Here is a 12,864-nt window from a genome sequence, read left to right as displayed (position 1 = left end):
TTTTGTTTCTGATGTAATGTCTTATGTTTATGCCATAAATGATATTATTGATGGAATCAGTGAGCATAAAAAAGCAGTCATTAATAGGAAATTTCTTTGTTTCAAAATAAATATTTTTTGTATTTACTTGTAGTGTTTGAACATTTTACATTTTCATTTCAACTGTTATTTCTGCTGNATACAAAACACATAAAATACCAAATTTTAAAATTAAAACGTTTATTTTTAATTAAAAGTTTAAAATTTTTTATTTAAAAAAATTAGTTTTGTATCTTTTATCATTTAATTATAATATTTTAATAATGATATTAATAAATAGTAATAATTTATAAATTTTTATAGAAAGAAGAATTATTTATTAAAAGATAGTAATTCATAGAGGGCTCTTGATGATTTACCGTAGAAAATGTAAACATATTATTCATGATACGTGACGGATTGAATTATTTATCCGTAAGTTAAAGTTATTCCGATTTAAAATCATATAAAATTTATATACCGGTAATCATTTTATCCAATGTTATTTATAATTTTTAAATGGCGAATGAAAACTTATTTTGGTAGAAATTACGGTTTGAGTGGAGACTTCTGTAATTGAAATTTCGACCCGCCCCCTTTGGCTCACCCCTTCTTTTGTCCATGACAAATGTAGAAAACAATGTCGTCACTAACAAAACAAATGTCAATGTGAAAACGTGCCGCCTCCCGTTCTCGAGTTATGGACAAGACTTCTCTAATCCTAAAACACTTTGCAACAAGAAGTTGCAACGTGTTTTAGGATTGGAGAAGTCTGTAGATTAAAATTTCGACTTCCCCTTTCACTCACTTCTTCAGTTGATTGTGCTACATATAGAAAACAATGCTGCAAAGAGAGTTGAACCCCATTCTTGAGTTTTGGGGGAAAATATCTGCGATATAATGTGCACCGCACTCTGATGCTCTTCTAGTGTACAATTTGGTGATGATGCCACATGATTGCAACTCGCAAGATTGATGCAAGGATTGTCACCGAATGTAACCTATATATATGCTTTATCTAAATATATAAAATTGCTTGTCCTGACTGACTGAATGACTCACTGACTGATTCATCATCGCCCAGAGCAAACCGCTTAACCTAAAGAGGAGAAATTTGGTAGACAGTTAGGGTACGTCATGGAAACGCACACTAAGAAGAGATTTTTAGAAATCCCCCCGCGGGGGTGAGGGAGAGCATTAAGACTTAACTGGAAGAACGGCTTCTACTGTACTATTTTACATGCAATTTTTTGTTACGTTTAGTCTTCATTAAGTATTTAAGTGTATTAAATTAATAACATTTCAGACATTGTTATAAATATTTTTATCTATTTCGATTTTAAAAATGTTTGAACCGTTTTAAATTCAAATTTGTTATTGCATATTGTTTCGATTATAGAACGATTGTAAACGTTCCAGAAAATTGATCAAATTGAAAATAGTTCGTTTGATTCTCAGCAATTCTCATCATTATCAGCGGTAGGTGTTATATAACAATTACTATGGTTGTTGAAATACTGAATGGGGTTTGCTTGCAAAACCTCCGTGGGCAAAGTCGCAGGTAACAGCTAGTAATGTATATGGAGCTGGATTTATATATATATCAGGTTAGATTGTATCGTCTCACAAGTTGTAATTGCTCTGAANGTTGAAATTGGCGGATCCACACAAGGTTAATTTTATTAGTTCTTAGTCCATTGCAGCAAAAACATACGGGAGAAGATTTGACAATATTTTGAATTAGTTTCAACGAACAGCATCATTCTAAAAATCCCTTAACTGAATGACAATTTGCCAGCTTTTGAAGAAATGAACATAGAAGAAATCTTGTGAACTGCAAATCACAAAAATTCTGATTCAGATGATGAGACTGGAAAAGTGCAGCATCCACCATGTGCTAAAGAAGGAAAATAAATCATTAGAATAGTAATAGCCTTTCTAGAAGCATACTGTTTTGTTTCTGATGTAATGTCTTATGTTTATGCCATAAATGATATTATTGATGGAATCAGTGAGCATAAAAAAGCAGTCATTAATAGGAAATTTCTTTGTTTCAAAATAAATATTTTTTGTATTTACTTGTAGTGTTTGAACATTTTACATTTTCATTTCAACTGTTATTTCTGCTGTAGAGGTGTATTTATTTACATATTATAATGAGTTTTCACTTTTTTAGCAGGACATATCTTTTTAGTTACAAAATATTGCCACCTTCATATAGTGCCAAAAAAAGAGAAGAACAGACAGTGGCATACTAACGAGGGTTAACTGTATGTTTTTCTTTTCAATTTTCTGCATTAATGTGTAAAATGTTTGCAAATGGTATTAAGTGTTGTCAGCTAACATCCATTTCTCAATATGAAAACATTTGAAATGTAATTCACAAAATATCAGTTATTGAGTTTTGTTTAAACATGTGAGTAAAGTCCAAATGTGTTATTGAAATTTTTCAATTCAAGTAAAAATACATGATAAAAGAAGTTTTTGGAGTAGTTAAAACAATGTTTAGATGGAATAAAATATATTAGTAAATATCATGAATGTTTTTGTGTCAGTACACAATTAGTATTATTATTTCTCTATATTTACATTTTAATCAACAATGCTGCTATTTAATTTATTTGGATGATTGAAGTAATACTATTACTTGTAATGTGATTCATATATTAGTAATAATGTAGAATGAAAGGTTTTGGCAAGTAGGAGGGTTACATATANTTGTTAAATGAAATTGCGTCTCAATATCATTTGTTATCAATAGTTATCTATAGCAGTGTTTTTCAATCACCAGTCCATGGACCAGGGGATCTATTCTGAGTAGTATCGTTAAGCTAACGAATACAATGAAAACCAGTTTCTATCGGAACCACGTGATTCACGTTTAATTAACTGTGAAAATGCTATTTTGAGCAATTGTACATTTCATTTTCAGTTCCTATAGCCATGTGTGATAACTAAGCTTTTGTTATCGATCACTCTTGAGTTGCCATTAGGAACGTAACGAAAGTGAAAACAACGTGGCATCTTATGGTGTAAGAATGATTTTACTTCACGAGCAATTGGAGAGAGAGTTAATAAACTATGATGTTGTATTGCTTAAAAATAATAACCTTAACTATTTATGAATATTGTATGAATAATGTAATTGCTTTCTTGTTAAAATTTAAAGTAAGTAGCTATAGCATGAACATCATTTCTGAAATAGGTTTCATTTGCATATGTATAAATTAAAATGATAGCTTTGAATATAAATATATGACTATCAGTTACTTTTTGCCATCTTTCTGGATCTTTTTGTGAGCCAACTCCATCGGAATTTAGACGATCAGCTATTTCTTGCCACAATTTCTGGTGATCTTTTACGGTAAAGGAAGCATCTAACTTCCCTGACATTAATTTAGGGTTGTCTTTCATAAAATTAATGAGCATCTTGAACTGGTGACTTGTAGTTCACTTGCTTCATTGTCCTTTCTTCGACATTTTAAAACAAAACTATTTCACTAGTGCTGTTACACGACAATGCTAAAACCACGTGCTTCGCTTAGAAAATAGCGGGTTGCAGTCACGTGACAAAAATACAATGTTAACTAAACTGTGATTGGTTAAAGCGTAATAGCTATCGATAGCATGGAACCCAGACGCATCTAGACTGACTACCCATAGTGAAATCCACTTAACATGGAGCACAGAATAGCGATTTGTCTAAGGTTCGTTAACTGCCTTTTGCTAAGAGGACTTATTGAATGTCCCTTGTATCGCTCTTGTTGAGTTATCGGAAGAGCTCAGAATAGGTCCCCAGGGCCAGTTTGCAGAAAAATATTTGACCATACTGACACTGGTGCAGTTGATTATGGATGACATTTAAATTGTAATCTAAAATTACTGTATTTTCTTATGTACAGTAACTATAGCTAAACATATACAAGAGTAATAAATAAGCATAATTCATAGTTGTATAATTACTGGTCCACATAAAATTATCCATAATTTTACCTATTCATGATGAAAAAAGATTGAGAAACACTAATCTATAGTACTTTACTTATATCCAATACTTATATGTTTATAGTAGACTTATTAAATTTAATTCTTGAATGTCATAAGTACTAAATATCATTTTTATATTTTTATTTGTTGTTTACATCAATATATTTTTTAAAAATGCTTTTTCTAAAAACATTTTTACAGTCTTTAATTTTTTATTAGTGAATGATCTGCTAATTCCTAAATGAAGACAGATATGCAAGATGTCTGGCTCAAATATTCCTTTTGATGGTGAATTAAATGGCTTGATAAAAGAAGTAAAAATCTTTACATTTTCAGAATAATTTATTTTAAAATTTTATGCTAAACTCCAAAATGTTGTATATTAGAATTTAACAATTAAATATTTTAGATGTTTCATAATAAATTAAAGTTATATATATATATATATACATATATACAGATATATTAGTAAGTGCCTGGTCTTGATAATTTTTTACAAGAATTAATATAAATATATTTATTATAATTATTTTTCTATTAGTATCTTGAATTTTTTGGACTGGAAAATGCTTGCAACTCTTTTGTAGAGGACTGTAAAAAGTTATGTATTCCTGTTAATGAGTGTAGTGCCAAATCTAAAAAGAGAGAGAGCATGCTGAAACTTAAAGTAAGTTTAAAGTTAAAATATATTTTAGGTTTTTACTTTTATTTTTTAGATTAAAATATAAAAACTTAGACATAATATTCAATAGTTATAAATACCTTAATGAAGTTATAAAAAAAAAATTATAGTGTATATGCAAGATACAAATGATTGCTGATTATTTAATGTTTTAAAAACGTAGCTGATTCTTATTAATTGAGACACTTTGGCTCAGTAAAGTGGCTGTTCCAATTATGCAAAGCTTATGTAAAGATTAATAAAATATAAAATAGAAGACAAACTGTTGTTTGATGAGCAACAGAAATGTTTAAATTTTGGAACAAATGGTACAAAATCAGATAAAAATATTTATACTAAAAATGATTTCAATTTAATATGTGCATAAAAAATTAATTGTTTCAAAGATATAGTTTATCAATTTTCTGTGATAAAATATTTTAAATTTCTTTGATTGCACCAAGAATGTTTGTTGGGAGGCAGAAATTTCAGATGGATATTTTCAAAACAATTTAAATAAGAATATGTCACATAGTTGACAAAATCAACAAAATTTTTTTGACTTCTGCTGTAGTTGCATATTTCAACTGATTATCCATTTCTTAAGTATTTTAGAAACCTTTCATGCATTTTTGTTAGTACAGGTAACCCCCGTATAACACGGCACTTCTATAGCACGGATTCGCTCTAACACAGTTCGAGAATTGGTACCATCCCCCGTATAACACGGTACTTTTATAGCACGGATTCACTCTGACACGGTTCGAGAATTGGGTAAAACCCTCGTACAATAGGAAATGTAATAAATTTTTACATACTTAACTAATAATAGTTCACGAAAATTATTATTTTCGTGAACTATTTGTACTTAAGTATGTAAATTTTCTCTTCTCGCCTTCTGTCGATACACGTGGTCCTTCTCGAAACTTGTTTCGATGTTGCCAGATCGCGACGCTTCTGCTTCTGATGTTGCCGAATGTTTTTCCCTTATTCCATACTTGCTTTATTCTTCATAAGTGCTTAGCACCATATAAGGAAATTTATAAAGACCTTTTAACTAGAAGCAAGCAATCTAAAATTACATACATTTTGCAAAAGGTAAAGCATGGATCTGAAGATAATGCAGAAAAATGCTCAGAGGATAAGGATAACTTGCCAAAAAGAAAACGCTCTCGGTTAATTAATAGTGTTTTTAGTGATGACGAAGAAAACATTGTTTAATTTATATTAATATGTATCACTTAAAAAATTTTAATGAAGATATTTATCTTAATTATGAAAATATACTAGCATGTTTTTTAATTTTTGGAACCTAACCCTCCTTTTCGTATTAGTTTTGTTTCGTATAACACGGATTCGCATAACACGGCAATTTTTTGGAACGTAACTACCGTGTTATACGGGGGTTACCTGTATAATACAGAACTTCTAATTACAGTGGTAACTCGGTATACGTCTGCTTTAGAATACGCCCTGTTTGGACGAAGCAAATTTTGTTAGGTATACGACTTTCGTTCGATATACGACTTAATTCAATTATACGTGCCATCTATGAACAAGTAGCACTATTGGTGTACTAGATCCAGACTAGATGTTCGCGGTGCCATGATTTATAACTTTGTTAAATTTCTTCTGATTTTAATTTGCAAGTAAAATTTTATTATTTTTATTAATCATGAATTGAAAAGGGCAAATGAAAAGCGACAGAAAACTAAAAAATGACTAGAATTACAATGGAACTGATAAAAGAGATTGTTGAGAAATACGAAGGTGGCACGCGTGTTCGAGATTTTAACTGTTGCCTACCGTATTCCGAGAACGATGACATGGACAATCGTGAAAAATAAAGACATTGTTAAATCTGCTAATGTTGCGAAAGGGGTTAAATCAATTTCTAAACAGAGATTGAAGACTTTAGATCATGTTGAGAAATTGCTTTTGTTTTGGATAACTGAAAAACAGTGCTGGCAACGGCATATCAGAAGCAATTATTTGCAAGAAAGCTAAAAGATACATGCTGATCTCATGAAAAATCAAGCAGGAACTAGGTAGGAAAGCAAGGTGTTTAAAGCCAGACATTTTTTTTTACATGAGAACGGATTAATCATTTTTACATTACTTCTTATGGGAAAGGTTGGTTTGGTATACGTCCTATTCGGTATAAGTCCAAACACTTGGAACGGATTAAGGTCATATATCGAGGTTCCACTGTACATTGAATTACAATTTTGATTCCTGTTTTGCATAAGAAATCACCAGATTCTCAGTCTCCAATGTTTCTAAGGCTTTGAATAATGAGGTTTACCTAAATTGGAGAGGAAATGGGGCTGTCTTACTGATTGTATGTCAGTACATTTTAATTAATAACTAAACAGATAAATTTTAGTAATTTTAAATCACATTAGATTCCTCATGAAAAGTTGTCTTTTAGACTGCTTTTTAGCACTGCAGACAGTCTGCTTTAATTTCTATAGTGGACAACAGACACATTCTATTTTATATATATAGATATATGTTAAATGTATATGTTAAATGTTTTATCTTTTTAAATTTCATATCTGTGTATCCCTGTCTAAAGTAAATCAAATAATGTAAACAGTCCATGCCATAGCTGTTGCAAGGCTTCACATCATTTATGTAGAGGGTATACAAAAAAGGACCTACAAGCTTCTGACAGAATTAACGTCCTTAAAATTGATAGAATATCCTGTACACATTGCTTTATAAATATGAAATACCTCTGCATACCGTATAGGTTGTATTTATAAAGCAACATGTATGGAATATTCTATCAATTATAAGGATGTTAATTCTCTGTCAGCAGCTTGAAGGTGCTTTTTTGTGTACTCTCTATGTAAATGATGCAAAGTCTTGAGAATAATGTAAACAGTCCTTGCTTTAGCGTGGACTGTTTACATTATTTGATTTAATAGATAAGAAAGAAATATCATTAAACAATGAACCCATATCTAAAGTGTTTTTCATGTTTATCTTTCTCTTGTTTCAGTTTATATATGTAGTAATTAATATTTATTGTTAAATTGCTTAAATGTAAATTATTACTGAAAAGCTTTTAATCATCATATTTTTTACTCATTGCATCTTACAATGTAAATTGATTGTTAAATTCTATGTGATTTTAGGATCAGTTACTTTCTTACTTTGATGAAGGAGACCGAATTAAATTTTTTTCTGTTTGGACTTCACATATAAATTCAAAATCAATTTCTAATAATAAAACAATGGAAGAATTAGAATTTCAATTACAGATCCATTTTGCAATTTTTCCTTTCCGAAGAAAAAATCAATTGGTAAGAAATTTGAATTAAGAATGATTATTATTTAATAACATAATTAAATTTTTCTATTTTATTTTATTTTTCTTTAATTAAATTATAATAAAATAAAAGTTTATGGTAAATGAAAGATATATAAAATATTTTTAAAATAAAGTTGTAGTCAGATTAATGAACTGCCATGCATTTAATTATGAACAGTTTCCTCAAAATATAGCTTTCTCTTAATGAATAAAGATAATGAATTTCCATGGGGAACTATAATATTAATATGTTATATCCTCTATAATCTGATGATCCTGATATGTGATGCTCCTTTTCTGTAAAGAAAAAATAAAGATAATTTGATCAGTTGTAATCGGATTTTTTGAATAACTGGAGAAACCTCACAAGCATATTCAGCTTATATAGGATATAACACAAAATTAAAGAAATTATAATTTTTATAGGGTCAGTACATGATGATAGGTAGTGCCACAAGTGGCTGTTTTGAAAAGTTATTGTATGATTGGTACAGATCTTTTGAATTGACTACAGAACTTTATGAAGTAATATCTTTGAAAATATTTTCAAAAAATTATACTTAAGTTCAATATTCTTGATTAAATAAATTTTATTGTATAATGAAGTTTTGTTGAGAACATATCACTTTTACACAATACAGAAAATAGAAACACTCATATTTTGATTATATTTTCTAAAAGTAAATCATTAAGTATATGTAAGTAATCAGAAACCAGATGATCTCTATATATGAAAATCACTACAATTACCACCATAACAATAAGTGACTAATTGTGTTTGTGTATAATAAGTATGAAACTTTCAGAAAATGTTGTTTTTTTAATTAAATAGGTTATATTAATATTTTCATTTTCACCAACTATTGGCTTCTTTCTACAACATATTGGACATTCAACTTTTAAAATTTTTACAGATATTTCATCAACAACTATTAATTCATCAGCAGAACTAATGCAAAGCCACAGTTGACTTTTATGTATGAAAAGGCCATCCTTTCATAACAGTTATGCTTCAACATTAGAATTTTTTTTAATATTTGAAGACAAAATTCGCCCCAGTAGGGATCACCATTTATTAACTTTGCGTTCCATACAATACATTTTCAGTAACCAACCTTCCTTTTAAAAACACAAAAATTTAAAATTAAAAATACAAAGATTTTCTAAAATCAGAACTGGTGATATATGAACGTCTTTCTTGTTACCATCTGTACCAACAAGAAAGACGTTTGTATATCATCAATTCCAATTTTAGAAGATCTTTGTATTTTTAATTGAAAATTTTCAGACAAAAAAATTTACATATTAGAATTTCTCTATTGATTTACTTTCACTTGCTTGACAATATGTATTGATAACATTTGCAAGAATTGTCCTCTTCCTTTTCTCTTCTTTTTAATGTTATTAGCTAACTTTTCAAAATTTTATCTATGTGTATTAATACAATGTGCTTTTGTACTAATGGATATTCTCAAGTCTCTCTTTTTATAAGTTATCATAAGCAGCTTGATTGATTGTATCAAAACTAAGTTCAAAATTTTTGATCCTTGCTTATGAACACATTAGAGCAGAGGTGGCTTGCAGCTGCATTTGGAATGGCCCATGTGGTGATGGAGTGAAAAAGAAGAATCAATTAAGGAAAGGAATAATATGAAATCCTTAACATTAAAAAACGTGGTAAAGGAGAACTAATCAACATTAGCATAAATTTTGAAAACAAACAGTATTTTAATAACTTCTTTAATAATTAAAAACAAAATAAATCAATTTAAATTATATAAGTTATTACCTATAATTACACCAACTAACATTTTTATTATGTGCATGAGCAAAACAATACTTGGCTGCACTGAGAGAAATGCTCTCAACCACATGACAACACTGCTATTGATGTTGTGTTGACTTATCATGTGTTAATCTTTACATACAATTGCCAGCAGTTGAGATTTGACAGTGAGTGTGGTTTATTTTCAATTTTGAAAGTTTTTGTTCAATGTGATTAAGATTAAGTTCTTACAAATAACTCAGTAAAGCTGAAATGTCTTAAATGGAAATGTGAAAATGACATGGTTATACAGGCTTTTAAAATGATTGGGAAGAACAATTTCTCCTCACACAAGGGAAGTCATCAAAACCTGTGTGTTTGATCTATTCTGCCACAGTTGCAGTGCCAAAGAAATATAATTTGGAAAGACACTTCTAATAGACACATCAGGACTTCAGCAGTAAGTATCCTGATGGATCTTCTCTTAGATTATATTTCAAAGAAGAAGTTGGAGCTTTCATCTCAGCAAAATTTTTTTGTCAAAAAGAAGGAAGAAATGAAGACCATGATGAAAATGTCATGAAATTTCCCTACTTCTTGAGCAGAAGACAAAACTCCTTTTCAAATGGTGAAATAGTGAAAGAGAGCTTATCTATGTTTGCTGAAAACAGTGGCAATTCAAGTGTTAAAAAGATAGCTGAAAACTTCTCCCTTTCCTGTAATACAGTCATGAAAAGAGTGGAAGACATGGCAAATGATGTAATGGAACAAATTAAAGTTTCTGTTGCTCTTTCCAAATACTTTTCAATTGTAATGAATGAAAGCTGTGATAACATTGATAATGCACAATTACTCATTTATTTTTGATATGTTAATAAAAATTTTGATGTTACTCGAGATTTTGGTCTCTGCCAGCTTTCAACCACAACTACAGGTTCCAAAATTTTGAAGCATTGAAGGGATGCATTGAAAATACTGAGATTGATGGAGCTCCTTCAATGGTGGTAAAAAGGAATGGCTGTATTTCTCTGCTTGAAAAGTATATGAAGTGTAAGTTATTTAAATACCATTATATTATTCATCAGGAAGTGCTCTGTGCTAGAGATGAAATTCAGCCATGTCGTCGATCTGTGTCAATAACATTCAGATGCAAGCTGTCAATCATAGGGAGTTTAGAGTATAATTCAAAGAGTAAACCAAGAAACATGGAGAACTTCTGCTGCATTCCTCTGTCCACTGGCTTTCAAAATAAGAGGTGTTGGTACATTTATTCTTATTGAAGGACCAACTGCTTCAGTTTTTGGAACAGAAATGTGAGTTATCCACAGAATGTGATCTACTTAAAGACAGAAATTGGCTGTGATTTAGCTTTCTTGGTAGACATCACAAATTATCTTAATGTACTTAATACTCGTTTACAGGGTAAAAATTGTTTATTTCTGACAATGTTCAACCTAATTAGTTCATTTAGGGAGAAACTAAAGTTGTTTTCAAGCAAATCATCTCAAAAAAATCTTGACCATTTTTCCACTCTAAAGTTTCAAAATGAGTGTGATGATTTGGACTTTAATAGGTATTATTCTGCCTTTACAGCACTAACTGAGTAATTTGATTCCCATTTCAAAGACTTCAAAGCTGAAAGGAATAACCTCACTCTGTTCATGAATCCATTCTCCATTTCAGACAGCAAAATAGGGAAATATCCACCCAAAATCCAATTGGAAATTGTAGACATTAAAAATCACTCAGAACTTACAGAAAAATTTTGAGAGTTATGTGAATCACTGACTTTCTGTGATTTGAAAGCCTTCTGGAAATTTGTTCCTAAAATTGACTACACAGAAATGTATGATCTTTCCCAATGTTTTGTGTACAGATTCGGTTCCATCTACATTTGTGAGCAGATGATGTTTTCAGTAATGAGCTTTGTTAAAAATAAGTACTAATCTGTATTGACATATGCTCATATGGGCAATATGCTTCTGTTATCAACATTGAAAATCAATCCTAATATTAAGAAATTGTTAACTGAAAAGGAAGTTTAGAAACCACATTGAGCGGACTTTAAATTTGGATTCTTTGTGTTTTTAATTAGAATTTCAAGTTTTTTGATCTCCTTTCAATAAAAAATGTTTTTAATATTTTGTCACTTTCAAACTAACACTACTGGCTTATTTAATATTTGTACTTATTTCCACTTAACAACATATTTTAATGTTTTTATTATCCTTGTTTACTTTTAATGTTATTTAATTAATTTATCTTTAACTACTAATTTAAACCAGTTGTAGGGAGTGGTAGGACAGTGATCCACTGAAAAATTCATGCCCATTTATAGACACGTCTGTAAAAAAGGTTGGCCATCCTTGCATTAGAGTAATAAATATGTTTTCTTTTTCTGAATGAAAGTGCAGTTTGACTCCAAAATCAAACTGGTTTTGCAAAAACTTCAGACTTTGATAATAGAGAGGTTGTGGCCGATGTTTTCATCACAAAAACATGAATGTTGGACATTCAGCACCGCGTTTCTGTAAGCCTAGAAGTTTGACAATGGCATTTGGAATGTCAGTGGAATCATGCTCGATGTTCCAAATGCTATTGTCAAACTTCTAGGCTTACAGGAAGGTAGCGCTGAACATCTGATGATCATGTTTTCATGATGAAAACATCAGCCGCAACCTCTCTATTGCAAGTTGATCTGATACTTGTGGAACAGATGTTTTTGAAGAAATCAAATCATTATTTATGTAATAAACTAAGGCAGAAATATGTTTGCACAGATCTGTAATTCCAGCCAAACACTAATATTTTACATATGTTACTTTGCAATTAGCATCAAGCTAAAACCAAAAAGTTGTTAAATCACTTTATACAGGTAGCCCTCAGTTTACGCCGCAGTTCCGTTCTTACAAAAGCCGGCACAAATCGAATTGGCGTAAAACGAACCCATATTTACAGTGAGGTATAGGGTTAGGTTCTACATAAGTGAAAAATAAGCAAATAATTTTGTTTATTAATACAATATAATACAAAATACATATAAATTTTTAATTTTTAAAATGTATTTTATCATACAATAAAGTGAAATGTTTTTATTTTAAAATTTTAGTTTCG

General features: G+C 30.0%; 1 protein-coding gene across 6 annotated transcripts in view; it reads left to right on the top strand.

The window, feature by feature from the left end:
* The first annotated feature begins 340 nt into the window (after positions 1-340).
* The window catches only part of LOC111625750 (lisH domain-containing protein ARMC9-like), a 50,715-nt gene continuing 38,191 nt past the window's right edge, over positions 341-12,864 (top strand). For 3 of the 6 annotated variants that reach the window (XR_002756777.1, XR_002756776.1, XM_023368977.1), the window contains exons 1-4: positions 341-453; positions 4,225-4,319; positions 4,547-4,672; positions 7,810-7,977. Coding sequence is in view for 1 of the 6 variants with exons in the window: in XM_023368977.1 (XP_023224745.1) it covers positions 4,266-4,319; positions 4,547-4,672; positions 7,810-7,977 (348 nt within the window). In the remaining 5 variants the exon portion in view is untranslated. Of the gene's footprint in view, positions 454-4,224; positions 4,320-4,546; positions 4,673-7,809; positions 7,978-12,864 lie in introns of those variants that run through there. The other 3 variants (XM_023368972.1, XM_023368971.1, XM_023368975.1) reach the window with 2 other exon arrangements.

Source organism: Centruroides sculpturatus, unplaced genomic scaffold (genome assembly GCF_000671375.1).
Source record: "Centruroides sculpturatus isolate CEXI.00-Female unplaced genomic scaffold, Cexi_2.0 scaffold459, whole genome shotgun sequence".
NCBI lineage: Eukaryota > Metazoa > Arthropoda > Arachnida > Scorpiones > Buthidae > Centruroides > Centruroides sculpturatus.
The sequence above is the reverse complement of the archived record's forward strand: the minus strand, read 5'-3'. Positions and strand labels throughout refer to the sequence as shown.